Consider the following 26,269-nt stretch of genomic DNA (forward strand, 5'->3'; position numbering starts at 1 on the left):
CCATCAAGAAAACCTATTGGAAACTAGGCCTTCTGTATAGAAACAAAAGATTCCTAAGTAATGAATCCTAACTTACCCTAGCTCAAACTTATCTACTACCCACACTATTATATGCTGCCCCAATCTCTACTAGCCTCCAAAGAAATCTTTTGATAAAACATGAACTCAACTAGAATAAAATGGCTAGATTTGCTGCTAACCAACCTTACAACTCCCATCGCTGACTATCACTAAAAAACCTACAGTAGCTAGAACTTCACCACCAACCCCTACTGCCTCAACTAACCTTAACTCACTCTACCTTACACGAACCCCTCTCTTGTCCTGTTCTTTCTACTATCATCTCACTTTACATTCCCAACTGTATACCCCCCAGCTCAGAACAACACCTCCTGCAGGTCTCCAAACCCAATAAAACATTGGCAAACTTCTCTATAATTACACTGTGGCCTCTAGTTAGAATAACCTACCCCAATATTTAACAGCATTTCCAATATACTGATTACTTCAAAAAAAACATGAAAAGATAATCTACTACACTCTAGGACTTGCTCCTGCATTGACACTACTTAATATGCCTTCCTCCTACTTATTTCTCCTTCCCTTTCTACTAAACTACTCCCCTCTGCCTGTATTCTTCATGTAACATTTACTGTGACTATGAGTATGGAGAAAGTGTACTGTCACCTCTGTTATATTTTATACTATATTTTCATTGATCAGTTAGCCTGTAAAATAGAAAACTATGAATGCTGTTATTCTGTTTGTAAAAATCTTGTACTTAGTGTTTTATTTCATGTATATACTTTGTTAAGCAGAAAATTATTTATGTATATTTTATCTTGTTTGTTATTATCTTGCATATTGTCTCTGTTACTAATTGCTATTCTTTGTAATTTGGAGATTTTCTGTTCGGGTCTCCACTGAAAAAGGGCACTCACCCAATCGGACTAACCTGACCAACAAATGTCAAATAAATAAATAAATAAAAATAGATGGCTACAATACACATTTAAATGTTTATGGCAGTACATGGGGCTTCCCCTCTCCTTACTGTGCTAATGAACAAAGACTTCTCCCAGACTGACCATCTCCGGTCCTATTCAGCACTGTGGGATGCCATTTCAATGGTTTAATAGCTCATTTACATTTCCCTTATTTTCCTTGAAGTAAGTTAGCTGGTTAAACTTTGCTGTCCATTGTCCTCTATTAAAACATATATGTTTAATTCAGTTGCCATATTACAAGCCGCTGTGGTGCAGAGGTTAGCGTTGCCATCTCACAGCAAGAGGTTCTTCGGTTTAATTCTCAGCTGGAATGCCTTCTGTGTGGAGTCTGCATGTCCTCCCCATGGTCAGTTGAACTTCAAAAACATGCAGGAAGGTGTGTGTGTGTGCTTTCTGTGAAAGTTGGGCATTGGGCTGGCAACTCAGCACTGTAAAACTCCACTGACAATCATGAGTGGACCGGTGATCCGCTGTGGCGACCCCTAACCAGGATAAGCTGAAAGACAAAACATTACATGCACATTTCTTTTCATTCCAGCATGGTGCACTGTTGATGCATTTAAAACACAAGCAAACCTCACAAATACATTTTCAGCACAAGCATCTGTATAAATCAGTTTGATATAAAAATGACATATAATTATTTACAAAATTTCAGCTAGCTGTGTTGGCATAAGTCTTACATCCACTGCCTTACTTCACCTTGCATGGCTGGCAGTACCTGCTATCGTAACAGGAGTGTTTACTACCAAGCAATATATTTTCCAAAAATATATGCATATACACTATTAAGAGTAGGAAAGGCTTGTAATTTCCAGCAACGTGACATGGGACATCCCACCATGAACGAAGATGTGGTATTGTGAGCTTGTGTGCCAGATGTGAGAATCATGGGTGCTGCCAGGACACTGGACCTAGTTATTATGTTGCTAGTGATGGACCCTCATGCACCACAGTTGATAAACTGGTAGCCCTTCTAATTCCAATAACACTTTTCTTGTGGTCTGCATGGAGCCTTAATGGCAACATCGGGGCAATCTCTTTCACCAAGCACCTCAGAATATGTGCCATAATAAAATTGGCTATTGATCTTGAGGCAACACTGGCAGGTAGTTATACTGATCCACAGGAGTCAGAAATATGTTGAGGAACTGCTGAAGTTTGATTCATACTTTTTAAACAAGCAATTTAATGCACTTGTTGAAATATAGGATGACTTCATGCCTATTTATGTTTGTAACCATCTTGCGAATCAGGTTAAGAATGGAAGGTGTTTATCCATTCAGCTATCAAATAAATAAATAAAATATATAAATAATGATTTTTTGTACTGTTGCAAGTTTTTGACTATACTGTAAATGTGAGTTTTCCATAGATGATGTGGGTTGCAGTGGAGTTTATTTTGTCTCTGTTATTTGGTGTGATGATTTGCTCTATGATTAGTGATTACTGATGTGTAGTAATGTACATCTTATCCCAAGCTAACATTTCCGAGTCATGTTAATATTGTTAGCAAATCAGAAAAAAGAGGAAAATTACTACATTAAATTATTTTCTCTTTTCTTGGTGGACTCACCTGCACTCCTTACAACATTTCTAAAGGATATTACTTTAGGAAAGAAAAGTCCCAAACTAAGTTTATGAATTAGATGAATGCACAGACAGTGATCCTGCAATGGATATGCTCTTTAAGCTTTCAGGAGAATCTATTTTAAGTGACCAAATAAATAGATGCTGCTCTTTTCAAAGGAGAAGTAGTGATCAGGTGGCTTGATTACATGAACCAATGCTAACAAAAGTTTTGTTATTCAATTTTTTTATCAAAATGATTAATCAGTGTGGCAGCTATTCTGACAGTTTCTCACCCTAGCCTTAGAAGTTCTGCCAAGTAGAGAGATGTTTCAGACATCCTTTGAAACAGCGATAATTGTTATTAGGCATAGGATACCCAAATAAACTTAAACAAATGAATGAATGAATAAATCAATCAGTTAATAAATACCTTAAAGTATAAATAGATAAAGCAGTCACCTTTAGAAGCATGATGTCATCTCCTTTTTTAACCTTTGTAAAATTTTCATGCGGAATTATTTTTTCCACAAAGGATTCTTGTTCTTTTCCATCCATTTTTTCTAGGTCATGTGCCCCAAGAAGGACTTTATAGTTAAATCTGCATATGGAGTGAGACAAATGGTGTTTGTAATAGTGTATTTTTCATTTTCATAAATTGAAAGAGTGCTAAAATATTAATGGTTTGAATTAAATCTTACAACAATGAATAAGTAAAGCAAAATTTAAAAAAAAGAAATATACAGAAATCACATGTGCAGATACACACACACACACACACACACACACACACACACACACACACACACACACACACGATAAGACTGTATAGAAATCTGACATAATATACAATGAATGTAAATAACATTATATTTTGGCCTAGCATCAAAAAGAACAGGCAAAGAAAACTGAACAGTTATTATGTGTGCACTGTCCTAACTCATACACACAGTGAAGAAACGCACAAAGACAAATTCCACTCCAAAATAATCAAATACACTGAACAGCTCTAGTGTATGTTCTTTTTGTGTAATAATTCTACTACAAGGTAGGAATCATTAAAAGTAATAGCAGGAATAATCAAACTGTAAAATGTGAAATGATCTGCAGAGACCACAATAAATTAATTATAATTTATGACTAAAATCAAGCCTAAATAGAAACACAATTTGTGAATGAAACAGCAAAGAAAGAAATGCAGCTACCAGAACATATTTTCAGAGCTTAATCCAACTGTTTTTTTTTTTTTGAGTAAAAATGAATTTATGTGCCCAAACATTGCTGCACACTGTACTACGAATAGTGAAGCTTATTTACATTTATTTAAAAATAAAGCTCTTTCTCTAGAGTGTCAATCTAACTTTACCCAATCAGTAGCCCAGAAATCTAAATATGGTGGGTCAGAACTATGAACAGGAGTGAAATTCAGAAAAGATAGGTTATTCATCAGGCCCCACTGGGATTATGTGCCATGGAAATGATGTGCTGTTAATCCACCCATCCATCCATCCATCCAACAGCCCTCGTTTCTTCCATTTTATTTTCACATGAAGTTGGGATGTCATATGAGCAATGACTATCATCTACAGCTGGTGTTCACACTACCAGGTGGATAGCCCTGCCATGGTAGCACACACATGTGCATATGCACTCACGCCAATGGACAATTTAGCGTGTCCAATCCAAGTACCGCATGTCTTTGGGATGTGTGAGGACACCAGAGCACCCACAGAAATCCAGCACAAACAGAGAGTGGACATGTGGACTCTACACAGAAGGCAACTGGTAGTTTCCATGAAGAAATGTTATGCCATACAACATAGCATAGTTTTGCACCTTCTGGAAATATGGGCCTGATTACTCCATCATGCTGGGAAGTGTTCATATATACTCTAGTTGCTATTTTTATTGTCCAGAAAAAGAGTTGCCATTGTAGGAGGCAGATATTTTATGAATGCAACATATGGAAGTACTGTTATATACTTGAATGATCCCTGCCATGTTTCGCAAGAAATGTTCAACAGGATAATAAATAAGTTGAGTGCTGTTTAGAGTGAAAATCTTGAAAGGGTCAAACATTACCATTTCTGGTGGCTAAGATCTTGGACTACCTATGACATTAAAATGAGAACTATTTTCCCTGAATCATGATATCACTCTTGCTTTGTGTAGGGTTAAACTTGTTTCAAAAATGATTTGTAGGTAAGCTCAGGTTTGAGGGTCTTGGCTTTGGCAGCATACGCTTAAATGCAGTTAAAGATGAGTTAAGGAAGCTAAGTAAAGCAAAATAAAATCCATTCCCTGAAAGGAGCAACCTAGTAAAAATAACAAGACAAGGGACTGCAGGACTATGCTCTAATAAATTATTTAATCAGGTGGTTTTAATATACAAAGCTGTACTAAAAAACTATGTGCCACCTACTTCTCTGAGGGGACAATCAAAAGATACTCATTTTACTCTGCCAGTAGGAAATGTGTGCAGGCAAACCAGCAAAGCTATAAAACTATACAAACAGTGGTAAAAATGATACCTTGAATCTCAGCCATTTGCTGTATAAAAGGAGAAAGATGAAATTTCATTTTACAATCTTTTATTTTTTACAGTTTGATGACTGGGTGGGTGAGCTGGTTCAGGGACCCTTGTCAGTCATGCTCCAGGTACCAAAGGTACAAAACGTGCAATGCAATGCCACACAAATATCAAAAATGCAAGCAGCTTACAAATGTACAGAGGTATCAGCCTCCCACTGCAAATAATTACAGAGGATAACTACATTATGTACAATGTATACACGTAGGAGACAGCTTAAGGTTCATAGATTTAGGTTCATAGGTGTGTACTAAGCTAATGGCCCTGCAGCCTTTACAAGCCTAGCCCATAGGTTCCCAATGCCTTTGTCAAAGCCACTGGAGTAATCTCTGGGGTGAATTTTCTATTTCCCATCCACTCATCAAGATTTCTCTTGAAGAGGGCCAGTGAGGTGCTCTGCTTACCTTGTATGGGAAGTCGATTCCATTGCATGGAGAGTCTCTGCGTTATGAACCTGTCCCTCCAGCATGTTCTGTTGACTGTGGTAATAGGTTCATAGGTAGATACTAGGCTATCTGCCCTAGGGCATTTACTAGCTTAGCCAGAATGTGTTTGGCTTTCGCCATCCTTTTAAATGAGTTTACTGTGCCCTTTTTAGGTTTGTTTACTGTGCCTCTGTCTAGTAGTGACACAGAAGTGATCCCCGGGGTAAACCTACGATCTCCCATCCACTCGTCAAGATTTCTCTTGAAGAGAGTCAGTGAGGAGTTCTGCCTGATATGGACTGGGATTCTATTCCAGAGTGCTGGGAGCCTCTGGGTTATAAATCTGTCTCTCCAGCATGTCCTATTAATTTCTGTGTTGAAGTTTAAGTCCCTTGAGTGTGTAGCTCTAGTGGATTTGGATTTTTTGAGGTGGAGCATGTCCATTAATTCTGGGTTGGACATGGCTTTGTACATCAGGCACAGATCGCCTCTAAGTAGGCAGTATGCAACTGAGTAGAGCCGGAGTTTCTTTAACCAAGCAGCATAGGTCATCTGTTTGAGTCCTTTGATCGTCTTGGTGAGGTACTTTTGGGGTCTTTCCAGTTGCTGCAGGTGTCGGGTAAGGTACATCCCAAATAGGGCATTGTATTCAATTATGGGCTGGATGAGTGATGAGTAAAGGGGCACAATGACCTCCCTTGATCTAGATGTGAATCCTTTCATGATAAGGTGGGCTATATAGAAGGTCTTTCTAACCACTTTGGCAATGTGGTTGTCAAAGGAGAGATTACTATCAACTTGGGTTCCCAGGTCCTTAATTACTTCCTCCATACTTAATGGATTACCGGCTATGTGGTAATTTGTGGGCACTTTGTTTTTCCCAAAGGGGATGACTATACACTTTTTGGCGTTTAGTTTTAGGCCATGGCTTTGGCACCAGTTATCAGTCTCTGTGAGACCCTTTTGGAGGATGCTTGTGTCAGCTTTAGAGTTGATTATGGCACTCAGTTTGCAGTCATCTGCGAATTTGGTCAGCCATAGTCCTCCCGTGTTAGCCTGTACCTCAGAAAAATATATACCGAACAAGAGTGGTCCCAGAACTGAGCCTTGTGGGATGCCACTTGTAACTGGTTTAGAGTCTGACATGGCTCCCACAATTCTGACCATGTGGGTTCTATCCTTGAGCCAGTTAGCAACCCATCTTATGACATAGAGGTTGATATTTAGACTGGAGAGCTTATTTATGATGCCCAAGTGGGGTATTGTGTCGAAGGCTTTTGCGAGGTCCAGGTAGGCTGTGTGGACTATCTTCCCTTCATCTATGGCCTTGGTGACTGTTTCAAAGAAATTGACCAGGTTCAAGAGGCAGGATCTGCCCTTAACAAAGTCGAATTGGGTAGGATCCAGTGTCTGTAGGTCCCCAATGTCTTTGTTTATGAGTTCCATGATGATCCACTCCATAGCTTTGCAGACCAGGCTAGTCAGGCTTATGGGACAATAATTTCCAGGGTCCGTTGAGGCACCACCTTTGTGGAGTGGGACCACTGTTGCTGTACACCATTCCTTGGGTACATATCCTGTAGTAAGGCTGAGAATGAACAGTAACTTTATATGAGGTTCTAGCTCTTCTTGGAGCTCGTGTAGGATGCAGCCCGGGACACCGTTCGGTCCCAATGATGCTGTGTTTTTTGCTTTGGAGAGGGCAGCTCACACCTGAGCATCTCAGATGTCAGGGAGACAACGCTCTGCTAGGATAGATATTTGCTCTTTTGGGGGGAAAAGTTTGCACTGAACCTGTCTGCCAGGATGTTGGCAATGTCTGTGGGTTCAGTGTATTTTTTGTTATTTTGGACTAACTCCAAACATATCTGGGAGTTTCTACCTAGGTTCCTAACATAACTAAAGAAGGCCTTGTGATTATCCTTAGTCTCCTGTGCAATTTTTCTCTCGAAGCTGGCCTTGGATGATTTTTATGAGGGACCGTAGTTTTTTGCTAGTACTGATCAGAGATGACTTCTCTTCTAGGGATTTTGCTCTATCATGTAGTAGCTTCCTCCTTTTGTTGTATAGCTTATTTATGGCTGGGGTCCACCAGACAGGACACCTGCCTTTGGAGTACTGGGTCTTGGTTATGTTTGGGATTGCATGATCCATGCATTCCTGAAGGTGTCCATAGAATGCATTTATAAAGGATTCCACAGTTTGGGCCGTAGTTTCCATTGGCCCGGGGGCTTTGAATGATTTCACCTCAGTTTTGAGAAGTGTGAAATTTGCTTTTGAGAAGTTTTTCACTGTGGTTGTCTGGGCTGGTGGTGGGGTCGGGATGTGGATGTCCAGAGAGAGTAATTTATGGTCCGATCTACCAATGAGGGGTATACCTCTGGTGTGGAGCATAGAGTCCCCATGTTTGTGATGATCAGGTGCAGTATGGTTTCCCCTCTTGTGGGAGTAGTGACTAGTTGTTCCATAGCATTTGAGTTTATAAATTCTAGGAACCTTTGGGCTAGGGTGTTGGGGCTTGAGTAATGCTCCCAGTCTATGTTTGGGTAGTTGAAGTCACCCAATATAATGGTGTTTGGAGTGACCTTCATATTCTCCAGTGTTTTCAGGAAAGCTGAGTGAGGTTCCTGACTTTGGGAGGGTAGTCTGTAGCAGGCTACAAACTGAAAGGCAGTTTTGCCCACTGTTAGTTGCACATGGATGGTCTTCGATGCTTCGTGCAGTGCCACTAACCTGGAGGTGTGGGTATCTTTGATGAATATGGATACTCCCCCTCCCTTTGTGGTTCGGTCCGAGTTTTGGGGTGGAAAAGCATGGTATGAGGTATAACCTGGTAGTGCTGGGGTGCTCTCGGGTGCCTTGAACCAGTCTCTGTTACTGCACAGACATCAATATTCTCCATACTGAGGAGAGTTTCGAGTGCTTGCATTTTGAGGTTTAGACATCTGGCGTTGAGTAGCATTACCCTTAGTTTGTTTTTCCTTGTGTTGTCTATGGAGGTGGGTTTGTCTTTTGAGCCTTGCCTAAAAAGGCACTATGGGGGTGGCAAGAGCCTTTGCCAGTATCCGAAAGCCCAGGGGTGACAGGTGCAAGCCGTCCCTAGTGAAGCAGCTTGGCTTGTCGAGCATGTCATCCCAGGCTGACAGACACTGGATCTCCTTTGAATGAAACCAAAACTTTAGCCAATTGTTAAAATTGATCATTTTGTCTTTATACTGTGGCATCATTCTTGGTGAGGGTAAGATGCTACTAAAGGTCAGGGTCATACTTGCCTGGGCTACATGATCAGAGAGCTCCTCTATGTCTCTTTTCATGTAGTCCAGGGAGGTACGTCTCAGGTCATTCACACCAGCATGGACAATGACAGAGTCATATTTGTACTTGCTTTGGAGTGACCTGAGTGCTTGTGTTATGTGGCAGATCCTGATGCCCGACAGGCAGCTCACCATGACCTTCTCCTTATTCAGCCTGGTGAGTGGGACGCCAGTGTGTCTGACAATAGAGTCACCTATTACAAGTGTATCAGGTGTGTTGTTTAACCTTAAGGGTTGTGACTGTTTGGCACATTGACTTTGTGAAGTATATGTTACGCGTGTTTTGTTTTGGGGTAGTGGTTGCTTGGATGTCTGCTTTGGAGGTCTCTGCTGCTTAGGCAAATTTATATTTAGAGCCTCCGAGTATGTTTTTGTGTTTATGTGTTTGGTTTGCTGTTGTGGTAGGTCTATGTGTGACTGGATTTGTGGTGTGTGTGGTTACCTTCTCCTCCTGATTGACTGCACCAGTACTGCGTTGAGAGATCTTAGCCTCCAGTTTGGCTATATGGTTGCATCTCTTGCATATGTTATATATTAGTATTTGTTGGGAGGAGGAGAGGGTTGTCTGTGTACATGAGGCAGTTGTAACATTGCCTCAAGATTCCCAGATTCACCAGCTGGACTGGAGAGGTAACTAGCAACTGACCTTTGGACATGCCAGAAAAGTATAAGTAACTCCTTTATAACTGATCAAAAAGGACCAATAGGGGCAGAGTACTCCAAGGGAGTATATGAGGATGTAATGCTTTTAGTTTACTAGTGCTAACTTATATAATTGCTTATATGAGCAAGTGCAGGGTTTTAGATTGAAAATAGGGACCTTATTTTGAGGGATAGAGCAGATCTAAGGGAAAAAGTGAAGAGTAGACTTTGTGGAGCCGAGAATCGTTTAAGCCCAATTAAGCGGAGCTGCCCGATGCTGCGCTATGTGCAAAATCAAAACCGTGCCAAAGCGGGTTTTTATACAGGGGACTTGAAAGAGCTAGAAATTAGCCCAAAACAGCCAATAAACTACAAGATTCTGTGCTGAGATCACTCCTCCAGGGACAGATAGGCTGCTCAAAGCTCCCCACTCCCACTGGTGAGCAAAGAAGCTTCCTTCTATCCAAGTAAGGAAATGGGCAACACAGGAACTATTCTAAAGTCTGGAATACAGCAATACCTGTATTAGGGACTATTCTAGGTCAGGAAAGGTGGGAAACAGGGATATCTTTTTGGTTTTTCTTTTTTTTTACAGGACAAACAGCAGAAAATGCACAGTAAATACTTAACACAGGCTAGCACACTTGAGTGAGCAGCCTCAACAGTTAAATTCAACAAAAAGACAAACTTTAAAAGTGCAGGTATGAAATTGCAAAAAAAACAAGCTTAAAACAGGCAACAGAGCAGATATAACTCACTTTTTGGCGAGAACAGACAGTCGCAAAGGTAAAAGCAGTAAAATATACTTAAATCTGGTAGCAGTCACTCTTTTTCATCTCTCTGCTGCTAGCTCCACTCTGCAGGACCATGAGGTTGAGGTCTCTGGAGCATGTTGTGCGGAGGGATTGGGATTTCTTTAGATGTGGCATTTCTAACAGAGCTGGGTAAGAATGGCTTTGTAAGTCAAGCAGAGATTTGCCTCTAAGTAGGCAATATGAGACAGAGAATAGTTGGTGTTTTTTTTTTAAACAATGAAATGCCAGAATGTTATCTGACTTTTATTAAGGATAGCTTGAAAGGTACATTGGATTGTTTGTGTTGGTTTATCTGGTATCGTGGAAACAAGTGCACTTGGCATCCTGAAATAGAAATTCCTTAACTGTTTTCTTGAAGAACTCTAGGGTCTTACTGTTTTTGGTTGGTTGGTTGTTCCAGAGGACTGTCCCTAATCTAGATAACGTTTTTTCTCTAATGATTAGTTTAAAGTGTGGTCTAGCAAGTGTGAGATTATAGTCGTGGCTGCCTCTCACATAATAGTTTTGTTCCCTGAGTGCTAGTTCCATTGTCAGGGTTGGACAGTAACCCATGCACATTGTCTTTAACAATAGGGTGTCTTGGAGAAGTGTGGCTATGCTTGTAATAAGGAGCCAAAGGGCTTCAAGTAGTACATTGCAGTGATGTGTATGTAGGTCTACTAGTCATACAAGTTTGCATATCTTTGTAGTTTACACCTTCAGGGTGGTTTGGGCATATAGAAGGGCCCTTAAAGGTAGAGGGCAGATTTATCCTTAGGAAAAAGAACATTTTTGGCTACACATTTCTATGTGGAGGTAGACAGGAGGTGAGATAGCCAATAACAGTTTTAGTCATGAGAGAACCTTGGAGGTAGTATTACCACTGTGAATTTTAAAAGTTAGGAGGGGCTCAGGAGTTAGTCACCTATATTTCTGTTCAGTCACATTTGTAATATATCTCCTTTCAAGTCTGTAACTTAAGTTTTCGTAATGAGGAAAGCTTTTTTGGGATTATGAAGAGCATGACATGACATTTGTCTTTGTTGAATTTATTAGAAGTCTAGTTTAATAAAGCAAATCGCAAAGAGCTGAACATTTGTCCTGTGCATGTGTTTGTTGCGATTTATTACTACCAAAAAGAAGAATGTCATGTGATATTCAGGTTAGGAAGATCAAGGGTAATGTTGATAGAAACAAAAGTAGAGGCCTGAATACTGAGCCTTGTGAGATGACTTTGTTATCCAACCATCTCTCATAATGAAGTTTTCAGATCTTTAGATGTTATGAAGCTAAAAGAAAATAATTCCTGCATAATATATGTAGTCTCACCTCAAGCAGATGAACAGCAATTTCTAACTAATATGAGGATTTTAATATTTAGCCTGCATGTTTTTGTTGTGTACATATTTAATGTTTGACTAGTTATCTGTGACAAATAAGCTGAATCATACCAGAAGATTAGATCAGGTGCTTTTGGCTGCAAAAACACCATAATGTCAGTCCATCCAAAGTTATTTTATATTGATTTGTGGATACAAATGTTCCCCCAATATTGCATTGATAAAAGATACATGTCTAAAGATTGTATTTCTAATAGAAAAGAATTCAAGACAGTACACAATATTGAAGAGTACCAGTCATCGGCTAGAATGTACTAGAAAGAAAGGTTCACAGGTTAATAGCCATCCAAGAACTCTACTAATATCAATAAAGTGTACAGGAAACTGAAAACATCCTTAGGGTTTCTGACATGTATTGCCAAAGTTAGTAACGAAATACCCATTCAAATTCAAAATCAAGGACAAAGTTAGAATATGGTGTCTGTCAGTGTTTTGTATGTGTATAAAGGTGCTTTTCATGTTGCCAAATGTGAATTCGCCTTTAATGAAATCACACAGATCTTTCTGAATTAAGAGATAAATCAGACATTTCATTATGCCCAAACTTATCTTATAGTTTACATTAAGCCAGAAAATGAACTGAAAAGATAAATATTTTGTTGTGACTATTCCCTTTTCAAGAAAACATTGTGACCACTTACTTCTAGGATGGTGGGACACCAGAATCTTTTAATCCATTATTTATTTATTTTTACAATTTTATATAAAACGTTTCATTTTATTCATACTTAATACAATGTCTTGTCAAACAGAAAAAGAAAAGGAAAAATGGATCAACGGAGGAAATTTGTAATGTTTCTAATGCAGACTCTTGCTTTTGATTTATTTAATTATTTAGTTACTTAGCTTTTTTTTTCTTCATTTCTATTGCTGGTATTATTGTAAGAAAACGTTAATAAAAATGATCTCTAGAAGCCTACGTCACTTAACATATAACTATTACTTAAAACGATGGAATGAGTGTGTGAGAGATGCAGTTATACAATGTTACAATGTTACTGGAGGCAAATCTATCACATGAAGCCGCGACAAATAGCAAGCAGGTTAATAACTTCTCTGGTGAAGTCAAACCACATATCAGTACCTCAGCACTTAGAGATTATGCGTTCCCTATGTATTAAGACAAACACCATTCTCTTAGGAGACTTCAAATTCCTCCACCATAAACTGGAAGATTTATACATCCTGAAACATGTATGTCCAGAAATTTCAATGCAAACTTGTCTGGACCAGTTAGTCTGCACTCCAACCAAGTGTGATAAAATCCTGGATTTGGTACCTACCAATATGGTACAGCTTTGCACCCACCAATAGTAACTTCCCCCCTTGTCAAGTCAGTCCACATATCAGTCACGTTTACCTTAAGACGGAAGGTTGAAGTATCTTCCAATACCTTGATATTCAGAGATTATGCTAAGACTAATCTACTAAAACTGAATAACCTGACTAAATTCAAAACTCCCTTCCATCTAGAAGACCCCACTGTTTATGCAGAATCCTTTAATGCCAAATTCCATACACATACAAACAGCTGCAAAGATGCATCTGTAACCTTCAGAAATAAATGCATCCTCAAATTCAAACACAAACCTCTATTGTGGTACCCTAATATAAGCAGGTTCTGTAATAACAGAAAGAAAATCACGGCACAAAAACATAAATTTAACTCTCAAGGTATCATTGCCAAAACACTTTTCTTAAACTAAACAAGGATCTCTGCACCCTGAGCAAATCAAGCAAAGCCAGATATGAGATACAAATTGCCATCCAGGTGAAAGATAACCAAAAAGCTTTCTTTAACTATGCCAGAAACCTCAGAAACAAGGACCAGCACTGGGCAGAGCTAATAGCAAATGATATCACAAACTTGGATGCTGAGGACACGGTCAATCTACTAGCAGACAAAATTAGCCCAGAGTTTACTCCCCCCAATATTCTAAGATCATATATCTGCATCTATACCTCCCTCAAAACTGTGAATAATAAAGGTGATATCTAAGGCAATGAACACTAAATCTATGGAGCCAGACAACATACCAAGTTGCCTAATTGTCAGCCTGAAACGTGACTTGTCAGACCTACTACAGAGGCTATTCAACATCAGCCTCAAAACAGGCTTTGTTCTAGATGAATGGTGGACAGCAAAAAACATTCCCTTGCACAAAAGTGGGGACGGAGACATCATAAACCCATATGACAGACCAGCTTCATTTGTTGTCTTTAGTCTGGCCTATAGTTATGGACCCATTGTCACCTCTTTGTCACTGCCAATGTATATTGCACCTGCCTCAAATTCACATAATGCTCACCTAAAGCTGCTTCTTCGGACAAGTCGTCATCTGGTATCTTCTCCACTAAGGGCTTTGATCTTTCTGTCCCTTCCCTTTTCTATTAATCTGTGTGACAACATACTGTTCAACACTGCACAGATAGCAAATGTCTTGCTGCAGATCCCTAGATAATATTGCAGCATGCCACCTGAGGAGTTTAGGCAAGGGAGATGTTCCTTCAATAATCCAAACAAATGCTTGACAATGTTTCAGGTCTGCAACAGGGCAGATTTATGCCTCATCGGTGTCTTGCTTTGTGTGCTCCTTATCAGTGTCATGAGCCATGATGCCAGGACTTATGCAACGTCACCAGTAAGATCTTTTGGGAGTATGGATGAGACAGGGGTTGTGGGTCCTCAGGTGGGAAAGCTGCAGACCATGAATGGCTCCAACTATGCCCAAATACTTTTCCTCATTTGAAGTGGACATTTCCAAGAGACAGAAAAGTTTTGCAAGAAGAAGGAAAGAATACAGAATTGTGGGTCCAGCAAAGTTCTAAATGACACATCTTTTTGATGTTTTTTGCTACTTCAGAATGTTGACTGTAGGTTAGTAGGGTTAGAATACTGACTAACTTATCCACTAGCAGAGTTGTACAACATGGGTGGAGGTCCTCGGGGCTCTAACCTGAATCTTTGTTTAATGTATTTATGTCAACCTTTCCCTTGTCTATATATGAACCAGCAAATTCTGCTGATGATACAAAAGTGGGATTACTATTACCAAGCCTGGAAGATGAAGCATTTGTAGTGTTAGTCAAATAATTTGTTTCAATGTACAGTATTGCTTTCAATTTGAAAAAAAGTGTATTTTCACACTAAGACCAGTTGAATATGTACTGACGATATTCAATTAACAATTTTCCATGCATCTATTATTGTAAACGTTATTGAGGTATTAGCACACAACTCCTTGGGATTTATGCCAAATGTGAATGCAATAACTAGGAAATACTAACTGCTAATGCATAGCATTTTTCATACAATTCCATCATGAGGTAAAGACATAATTATGTTCATGCATGATGTGATCATAACTTTATATACATTAAGCATGGGTCATTGTCCTGTCTCTATAACTTGACTTCACTAAGAAGATAGTCCATTTCTCAAGAAAAAGCTATCAAGAAACACTGGAAGGATTAAAACTGTTCACTATTGGATACAGGCTGTTTAGAGGTAATATGGGGCTGGTTTATTAATGCTGCAGAAATTAAATATTAGTGAATATCCTGGGGCTTAACATTCTAAACTATCCCATATGACATAACAAAAATATTAAGAACAAAAACATGATGGCAGAAACAGATAAATGTCATTAATGTTTAAGAATGAGACTTTTTTGCTGTGCCAAAAGGCTTTGTAATCGAATCACAACTAGGAGCAAATTTACAAAATTTATTTTTATTTTTTTGGCATACCAGAGCTGACCATCATCTGCTCCTAGGACATCTAGTCATGCATTTGGTCTTCCAAAACCAACTTACCTTCACCTGGGCTAATTCTGGCCCATATTTGGGGCCAATGACGAGTCCAAGATACCTAGACCAGTGCCTTACTATTGTCAAGGAATGCTTTTTCTTCTATACCCCCCCCCCCCACACACACACACAGCAGTGTCCTATGGATGAGATGTGCAATGGGTGACAAACAATCTCCACTTCTCATTTCTGCAAGGGACTTGCCGCTAGCAGGACTGCCTAAACCACCATCAGGCATGCACACACTTGCTATTTCACTGCTCTCCATCAGGCAAATCAACAGTATATTTGCATGTCCTGACTGAGCCATAATCAGGGCTTTATCCCTGTACATCACTGGCACAAGCTAATTTTAAAATATTTAAAGTTCCTGATTGATTATTAGGCAGATAATATGGTATTTGACCCTAGATTTATGTATCTGTAGACTACAGGTAAGATAGTAAGGTCCTGTAGCCACAAATTAAATTGCACTGTAAAAGCTTCCTAAATATTTGGGGCGGGGTTAAAGCCTGAAGAGCAAAAAGCCAGTTATACTTATTTCTTTTCTAACAAGAAAGGAAAAAGCAGGATGGATTATTTTCTCACATCTTACATCTTGCTTTCAGTCATTGTTGACATTTTTGTAACTCACTGTACTATTTTTCTTGATCACAAAGCAGCTGTCATCAAATAAAAGGAGAGGCGTATGAAAAAGTTTGGCAGGTTAAGCCTTTGATTTTTATCAACTCTGAATATAAACATTTTTGTCTGACTGTGCAATCCTATTTTGATGACATTGATTTTATGAATGTGACACTGACTGTGACTTAGCGATCTTTTAAACTGGCACTGCGGTCTTCCTCTGATTTACAAGAAGCGAGATCAAACAATAACGAAACTGGAAATTTCCAGGTTTATACACAAAAAAGAAATGGGGAATGAGAGTAACTAGTCAAAGCTGTGCTATCTGTTAGGAAGAAGACCATAGAAAAAATGACCATTGAAAATGACACACAACAACCAAAGGTAGAAAAAAAACTATGCAGATTTATGGCTTATTAAGCAAAGGGCTGTGAAGTGGGACAAGCTTTTAAGCAACTACATACAGCTCAAAAGAGTAGAATTTTTTCCCATGGAGATTAATAAGACTTTTATACACTTTTTTCTCAAATACTGTGTAATGTTTGCCCCTTTAGTCCATCCGAGAAAGAAATCTCAGATTTTTTTAAGTAGGTCAAGTTACAAACACTGATCCCTCAACAAAATGTCAATGTGTCAATCTGTTCAATGTATATTGCAATATACTTGGGTTCGATTACATAACAATAGAGGTTTAAGCATCAATGTTGCCTCTATAAACTGCTGTCTTAATAAGGTGCTTTACTGTGCTGTCGCTCAGTGTTCACTGTACAATTTCACCGCGTTAGCTGCTGTTACAGCCTTATTTAAACCAAGCATGAGTCTTCATTTAGGTGCCAGTTATCATTCTGTTTCTTTCGTAAATGCTGAATCCTGGAAAATCTGTGCTAGGAGACTTCAGAAATTACTACCTAAAATGATAGGCTCACACCAAACAGATTCTGTCAGGATTGCTTTAGTAAAGACCACTTCACATTCCAGATTAACTTTTCAAAATATGTACGGCATTCCCATGATCACTGTTTTTGTCAATTTGGAAAGGCATTTGAATCAATTTCATGAATATATGTAGGCATGTTTTGGGGTCTTTTATTTTTCTTCTTTCATAAACAATCAAAAAAGATTTGTCAAGTGTATTAAGTAAACATACTCAGGAAAGTATTGATTCTAGATTTTTTAACATTGGGGAATCTGGACGATAATTTGAGGGGAGGCAACTGGCACAACTAAATTGAAAATCGGAAGTGTAAATTGCAACTAAATCTGGATGGTCGCATGAAATCTGCTTTTAATGGCTAGGTCAGTATTAACAGAACTTTAAAGTTACGAGCTGCAAAATTATGAATTTATTATGATGTATTGTTTTTAATTTATTATTATGTGTGATGATGATGATGTTGTGCTGGCGGTTATTGTTACTTTGATTTATTAACACATAATTTTTCTGCCATGACTTTAGCCAACGTTTTAAAATGGGATGCTTTCAATTCTCTATTAGGTTTTAATGAAGTCTATCCATAGCTCTCAACCTTCCATCTCCAAAATGAGGAACATTCGCCTTTATAATGTGGAACAAATGGGCAAAATGTGGAACACATACTAATGACTTACTAACAACTTCAACTAGGAAGGTCATAGGATGGTTAAATATGCTGGTTTTACTTATAAACAAGATCCTTTAATGAATTAATATGATTAATTTCTATTTACCATGGATTTCACTTAAAAAAAATTCCTAACACTGAATGTGTGATATACTCTTTCAATGTGGAACTTTGGGGAACTTCGAGGAACATGAACTTTTTAAGACCCCAAATGAGGTATGTTCCTCATAATGAGGTACATTTGAGAGGTATGAGTCCATCAGATATAAGAAGAAAGTGATTAACCTTAAATTTTCAGTTTTTTCTTTGAATATTGTTTCAACATATTTTGTGTGGTTTCTATTTGTGTTTAATATGTTGTAGCCTTGAGGACTGCTGTGGTGGTGCAGCGGTAGTGCTGTTGCCTCACAGCAAGAGGTTCTCCCGTTCGATTCTCGGCTGGAGTGTGGGGAGTGCCTTCAGTGTGGAGTCTGCATGTCCTCCCCGTGGTTGGGTGGACATTCGAAAGATGTGCGTAAATGGGCGTGCCTTCGTTGAAGGTTGGACGTCGAGCTGGCATCTCGGCGTTCATGAAAATCTACTGCCAATCATCAGCAGACCGGAGTTCCGCTGTGGCGACCCCTAACCAGGAAAAGCCGAAAGACAAACAACAAGAACATGTTGTAGCCCTGAACATTGTTTCTGACTGTGATTTTGTATTTTCTTTTGCTGACAAGGTAAGTAAGCCAGTCCATGGACTCTTTTCTGCCTAGATCCAGGTGCATTTGCACATTTTGTTGCAGAGATAATTAAATGACTAATTACATAGATAATCTTGAAATGATTGTAGAAGAGTTAGTTTACAGCTCATAAACTAGTAAACAGATACTTCTGGAATTATTGTGAGAGAGTTAGTTTACATCTCATGGTAATAAATGTTGTACATGGTAGAAAGAACTAGATATCAAAAGCATTGCCTTACAGAGTTACAGAGATTGAATGAGATGTACAGTGCTAATGACTCAAATCAGTAATACAGTTTTTATACACGTGCTCAGGATAGGATGTTTTTACCTACATAGTTATTAATAATTTTGTTGTAATACACACAGTGTGGTACTAGAATTATAATACACAGACATTTTGATATACCAATGGAGATGAGGTACTGTTTGGTAGTTTCTGAATCTTAATTAATTAATTAGTTGGAGAAGAAGACGAGGAGATGAAGAGTATGACAGTTGTTGTGAAGCTGAGAAGAAAGCATTACACTGAACATGAATTAATTTTCACATGAGATTCAAGAGAAGGGTGGTACAGTGGTGCAGTGAGTAGAGTTTTCACCTCACGGCAAGAGGTTCACTAGTTTGATTCTTGGCTGGGAAGTCTTTTGTGTAGAGTCTCCATGGCCTCCCTGTGCTCGTGTGGATGTTCTCCAGGTGAGCAGGTGTCTTCCCTCACTCTAAAGACATGTAATAGGTGGATTAGACACCCTAAATTGGCTGTTGGTGTAAGAGTGAGTGTTTATGTGAGGTACAGAACAACAGCCATAGTAGGACTAGGTACCAAGAAGTGTGAAAACTGGTTCAAGATTATTGCCAGCATTGAACTGACACTCCAACCCAATGTGCAAAAGTGGGAAAAAGGGGTTGTGGATGGATGGATGGATGGATGGATGGATTCAAGTGACCTATTATGGCACCTCAGTATAATGTTACCTACTTTTATCAGAATTTATGGATGCTTACTTCCTTGTGCAATTCCTTTATCACAAATGTGTGTTTGTTTATCATAGCTATCTACATCCAGGTTTAGCAGCTGATAATAAACTGATGGAGTATTTACCTTTACAGACACTACCTTATGGAGGTATATACTCTACTGAAGTGAAAATGAATATGTCAGCGAGATCATGGTCCAAATGATACTGTATATTGTTACTTACTGAACTCTTCCTCAACTTGTATTCCTTCATATGTGAGTAGGTACATAAAACCTGAGCATCCAATTGATTGCTATTTATCTGCTAGTTTATTTTAGACAATTGCATGAATTATAACACTTGTTTAATTAGTTACATATTTATTTCAAGAATATATATTATTATTTCTTTTTGTAAGTATTAATAAAAATGTTTTCTTAAAGGCATTTCAGGACACAAAGGTTGTAACATGAGTGTTTAATCCAATCTGCCAAACACTAGTCAGTCAGTCATTCAAAGATGGTCACTGTGAGTCATTTGCTTACCTTATACTCATCATCTGAATACTGAGAAAGTCAAAGTACTAAAGAAACGAACCGAAATATACAGACTGATGATGTACAAATTACCTATAGTTTGTAGCCATGCTGTTTCATGATATATATTTATATATATGGCTCCCCTTCAAAACATCTAAAACCCATAATATCTAAAATCATAACATCAAAAAAGTAACATTTAAAACCCAAAACATCTAAAACCCATAACATCAAATTTCATAGCATCTAAAATGTGCAGCACAACATCGAACACTTCAAATCACATGAAAATAACATCCCCTCCACATATAATGACACCAAACTAACAAAAACACTTTTTCCTGTTTCTGCAACCCCCCCCCCCCATATATAGGGAGCTCTGCCCCCCACACCATTTGTAAATTAAATATACCAACTCCAAGATCACACTACAGTGGGAAAAACTAATTTCCTAACCCCAGTGTATTATGAGCACCATAAAAAATGTGCACATAATGTCTTTATCACTTACCTGTATGGCCTAAAAATCACATACAGAATGGCAAAATAAACACTATATAAAGAGTATTAATTCCTACACTATATAAATAAAAACTACAGAATGAAAATTACATCTCATAGTGATACCACAAGATTAACAGATTAATCTGTAACATTTTCATGTTTGATGAAGCATTATTGCATATTATACATTTTAGATGTTATGAAATTCGATGTTATAGATTTCAGATGTTATGATTTTAGATGTTATGAGTTTTAGATGTTTTGAAGGGGAACTATATATATATATATATATATATATATGTGTGTGTGTGTGTGTGTGTGTGTGTGTGTGTGTGTGTGTGTATATATATATATATATATATATATATATATATATATATATATATATATATAAACCTACTCAGACCAGTTGAAGGATATGACTCCATATGCATACTTTAATAATTCAGTGAACTTCATTATTTTACAAAGTGTGCAATCCAGCAGCGATACCTATTGCCTTTTTTATGCTACTGTGAGTCCAATGATCGGTAGCTGATACCCATTTATATTGCCTTTCTCTTAATGGATATTTTATCGATTAAAACATTTCCAGGGAAAAAAGTATGCACAGACAGCATCTGCTATTCTTTTTCATCAAAGTGTCAAGGTGCATTAAAAACATACGCGAAAATCTCTCACCCCTTACAGTGTGCTGCAGTCAGGACAAACTCTGGGTGTATCAGACTTCCACCACATTGCATTTTTATTTCACTGTCAGCAGTCGGAGAAAAAGTAATGAAAGCCATATATGGTTTGGAGTGAGGCCTGGCTTCATGACCTCCAATAATTCCATCATAGACACTACCTAAAATACAAAATAATTTAAAATTATATAGGGTTTGACAAAATTTGCATAATTCATATTAGCATTAATTTGCATCTTCACCACTTTTCACCATTTTCTTATTTATCATGATATGAAAACATACCCTATCAGTTTTCATGAAGTGCAGACAGTTGTTAAACTAGTAAAATGTATACCACTTCTGAAGTAAAGGAAATAAAATAAATTAACTACAACTTTTAAACAGGAAGGATTTTTAAAGCAATAAGAAACTGGACAGTTTGCTGTACATAATAGAGGGGATTGAGAAGCCCGAGGTAAGGACACCAGTGGTGGACACCGACTACTGCAACATAATTCAGGACAAAGACAAAGAAAATGAGTTGTGAGACTAACAGACTTTTATATAATTTCAAGCATGTGAATTATAGTACAACTGGGGAGAGAGCAAAGATCGCTATCACGGATTAGATGGCAGATTATGGTACATCTGGAAGAGAATGGAAAATGGAATTTGTGGAAAAATAGACTCCAAATGAAGAGGCAAATTAGGGAGGCTTATGCGTAAGGGAACCATTTAAAGCAATGGGAAGTATATTCAGATATTCCATAAGGAAGGATGCAGAACTGGGGTAATGAAAATGTAGGTTAAAAGGATACAAGAACTGTCATGGTCAGAATGCAAAGGGATCTGGCCAAAGAAATTAAAAAAGAGGAAGCCAAAATAAAGATAACAGGGTCAGAAATAAACAGGTGTTGCACAGGGCATAATGAGACAATAATAAAATAAGAACTGTTAATTCCATGCTATGTTATGGTATATTCATTGTGCAATAATGTCTTGGTGCAGAATCCCAAAGCCGGAAAACAGAATAGTATAATGTTGTAATTGAATACTGTCTTGCAAAAAAATGGACGAGTGTGTGCCACTTTTATCACTGTGAGGAAATTAACATGGCAATCTTCAATATGTTATAAAAACAGGAATAGTCACCAGGTAAGGCTGTGTCCCACAATATTCTGAGGTGTTTGCATTATTCTGATGTTAATTTCTCTTCCATTACAGCACATGCATCTTTGTGAAAATCTCATTATCGCAAAAAGGAGTAAGGCTTAATATGAAGTTATATATACAGGTGTACACCACTACCAACATATCAGTACAACGGCATATGTACAGATGCGCACTACTGCCAACATACCAGTATGAAGGCATATGCACAGGTGTGTACCACTGTTAATGTATTAGTACGAAGGCATATGTACAGGTGTGTTCCACTTCCAACATATTAGTATGAAGGCATATGCACATGTGTGTACCACTGCCAGCATATCAGTATGAAGGCATAAGTAGAGGTGTGCACCATTGGCAACATATCAGTATGGAGACATATGTACAGCTGTGTACCACTGACAACTTAGCAGTACAAAGGCATATGTGCAGTTGAGCACCACTGGCAACATATCAGTATGAAAGCATATGTAAAAGGTGTGAACCACTGGCAACATATCAGTACAAAGGCATATGTACAGGTGTGTACCACTGCCAACATATCAGTATAAAGGCATACATACAGGTGTGTACCACTGGCAACATATCAGTAGGAAGCCATACATACAGGTGTGTACCACTGCCAACATATCAGTACGAAGGCATATGCATGGTTGTGTACCACTGGCAACATATCAGCATGAGAGCAATGTACATGTGTGTACCACTGGCAAAATATCAGTAAGAAAGATGTAAAGGTGTGTACCACTGGCAACATATCAGTACGAAGACATATATACAGGTGTATACCACTGCCAACATATCAGTATGAAGGCATATATACAAGTGTATACCACTGCCAAAATATCAGTACAAAGATGTATGTAGAGGTGTGTACCACTGCCAACATATCAGTACAAAGGCATATGTACAGGTGTGTACCACTGCCAACATATCAGTACAAAAGCATATGTACAGGTGTGTACCACTGCCAACATATCAATACAAAGGCATATGTACAGGTGTTTACCACTGCCAACATATCAGTACGATAGATGTAAAGGTGTGTACCACTGGCAACATATCAGTACGAAGGCATACAATATGCACAGGTGTATACCACTGCCAACATATCACTATGAAGGCATATGTACAGGTGTGTACCACTGGTGAGATAGTACAAAGACGTATGTACAGCTGTGTGCCGCTGGCAACATATCAGTACAAAGGCATACGTACAGGTGTATACCACTGGCAACACATCAGGACAAAGGCATATGTACAGGTGTGTACCACTACCAACTTATCAGTACGAAGGCATATGTACAGGTGTGTACCACTGCCAACATATCATTATGAAGACATATGTACAGGTGTGTACCACAGGTAAGATATCAGTACAAAGGCATATGTACAGGTGTGTACCACTACCACTGCCGGCATATCAGTACGAAGGCATATGCACAGGTGTGTACCACTGCCAACATATCAGTACGAAGGCATATATATGTACAGGTGTGTACCACTGCTAACATATCAGTACGAATGCATATGTACATGTGTATACCACTGGCAACATATCAGTAGGAAGGCATACGTACAGGTGTGTACCACTGCCAACATATCAGTACGAAGGCATATATATGAACAGGTGTGTATCACGGCTAACATATCAGTACGAACACATGTGTACAGGTGTATACCACTGCCAACATAAAGCTCTATGAAGACATCAAGCATAGTGGTAGAAAGGTAAAGAAATAAACATTTTAGCTGTGATTTCAAATGAAAGTGAGACTGAATTAATCTCAGAATGCAGACCATAGAGCATTACATGCTGGCAGTCATAAATAATCATCTGGGAACTTCTTGTGACTATCTTAAAGCATGTGTATTTAGTAGCTTTTCACCTGAAGTCAAGTGACCTGGTTTAAACTAATAACTGGGAGCATGGTAAGATGAAAAAAGTATAGTATATTAAAAGATTTCAGTAAAACATATAACGGTTCCATATCCATAAGTCACAAATAAGATTCTGTTCCTTTCCTTTGCTTGAGAAGGATGGCCAAAAACTGTTACCCATGGCATTGCCTCATTTCTAAATATCTTTACTTCTCATTTTTAACAGGCCGCGCAGGAACTGAATGTTTGTTTCTGATTCAGTGAAATAGGCATAACTTTTCAACCACTTAATATTTATTCACATAATTTTCAAACAACATTTCTTTTCAAGTAACTGGACACCTCAAGAAATGTTACTTATTTATTCACATTTGGCAACCAGAACTATTCTTCTGGGCCAAAGCCCGTTTTCACAGGAAGTCCCTTGAGAAAAACTTCAAAATATTTTACAAACATATGAGTATAAGGCATAACAGAGGTTAAAAGGTAAGACGGATAATATCATACTAAAAGAAAAGCAAATTACAAACAAAAAATGCAATAATTACTGAAAAGCAGTTTTATGCATGAGTAAACCTATAAGGTTATAGAGATGTCAGGGCAGGGTTAGTGGAAATGAAGATGAAGGAATATAAGAAAGAAGTGAACGTTTATGGAGAAAGAGTAGAAGCTGAAAGGAAAAGAAAAAAGAAGGAAATGGAAGCTTTAAAAGGGAGGGGGAGGACTGGGAGAATGGAGGAGAGAGACCGAAATGAAGTACTATAGGGGCAGTGTACAGAAATGTACAGCTTTTAAAGTAAATATGAAAAAAGGATTTTGAGGCAAGTCAATGAGGGGATGTCTTTTAATACTCCAGTTATTATTTTACATGCCATTGACCATAGTCCTCAACCTCTTAACAGAAGAAATCTGGACAAAGCCTAAAATAATGTGTTTGTCGGGTGGGGTGGGATGGGGGCAAAGGCACAGACGTAGGGACATATTTTAAATATTGATCTTAATAAACTTTAGAAAGTTGCTAGAATAACAAGAGTTTTGTTAGCATGCATTTTCTAAAGGAAATAAAGTCTGAAACTCAAATGTATGTCTTTTATTTAGCAACTTTAGTCCTCAGTAATTTACCAGAAAGCCACAGATTTTATGAAGAGACCAAAACAATGAGGTAAAACTCTGGAAATTCTGCAAAAACTGGACAGTTGAGAAGTACGTCATTGACTCTTTACAACTGCTCATTATACAAAATAGGAAAGTGACTGTGACAGCCAGTCATGTGTTGCTTTGTGTTATCTAAGAAACAAGTTAAGTGGTCCAGAAGTTATTATTCTTTTGTTTTTTTTACAGTAAATACTAAACTTAGTGTCAGTTTTAGCTGTAGTTGTGCTGAGGATAGGCTAACCATCTATTGTTAAGCACAAAATGTATTACTTGTCCAACAACTAGTTAAGATTCGATCTACATAGTCATACAGCCACTGTCACTTTTTAACTGTATTGCTACACAGCAGAGTGCATGGAAAACCTAAATGCTTTAGAAACACCAGTCATGGGCAAAAGAAAAAGTTAAAGCCTAGCTATCTAAGGCATGTGTGTGGGTGTGTGTGCACTCATATTTGTATGCATGAAAGAGAAAAAAGGAATATTGGGAAAGAACGCTCCAAGAATTACACAACATGAGAGATACAGGCTGGACAGCATAGAAAAAAGGTATTTGTGAGGGTCATAGAGTGATGAACAGTTCTTCGTTCAAGTATCAATGAGGAAGTAGAGGATGTGGTATGTGAAGGAGAATGCAGGAGGATCGGGGCAAACTATGAGAGCTATACATGTTAGTGAAACAGGAATTCAAGGATGAAAGTACAGAGTAGGATAGCAGAGGAGGAGGCAACATGAAGCTAGCAGAGAGAAGAGGTGGTATTAGATAAGTGGAGGAAGGCAGAAGACAACAGGGCATGGGCAGGGTGCCAAAGTACAAAGATAACAAAGTGACCCACAATTAGGTGACATGAGAAAGTGGAAGATGCAGCCACAAAGTGGTGCACAACCAGAAAGAA

General features: G+C 38.3%; 1 protein-coding gene across 1 annotated transcript in view; it reads right to left on the minus strand.

The window, feature by feature from the left end:
* Window positions 1-26,269, minus strand: part of LOC122811064 (granzyme H-like) — a 98,767-nt gene that overhangs the window by 60,840 nt on the left and 11,658 nt on the right. Inside the window, exons 2-3 of the mRNA XM_044082618.1 lie at window positions 21,182-21,347; window positions 3,039-3,177 (exon numbers count right to left, since the gene is read on the minus strand). Of these exons, the coding sequence (XP_043938553.1) occupies window positions 3,039-3,177; window positions 21,182-21,347 (305 nt within the window). The remainder of the gene's footprint in view (window positions 1-3,038; window positions 3,178-21,181; window positions 21,348-26,269) is intronic.

Source organism: Protopterus annectens, chromosome 9.part0 (genome assembly GCF_019279795.1).
Source record: "Protopterus annectens isolate FY-2018-M chromosome 9.part0, PAN1.0, whole genome shotgun sequence".
NCBI lineage: Eukaryota > Metazoa > Chordata > Ceratodontiformes > Protopteridae > Protopterus > Protopterus annectens.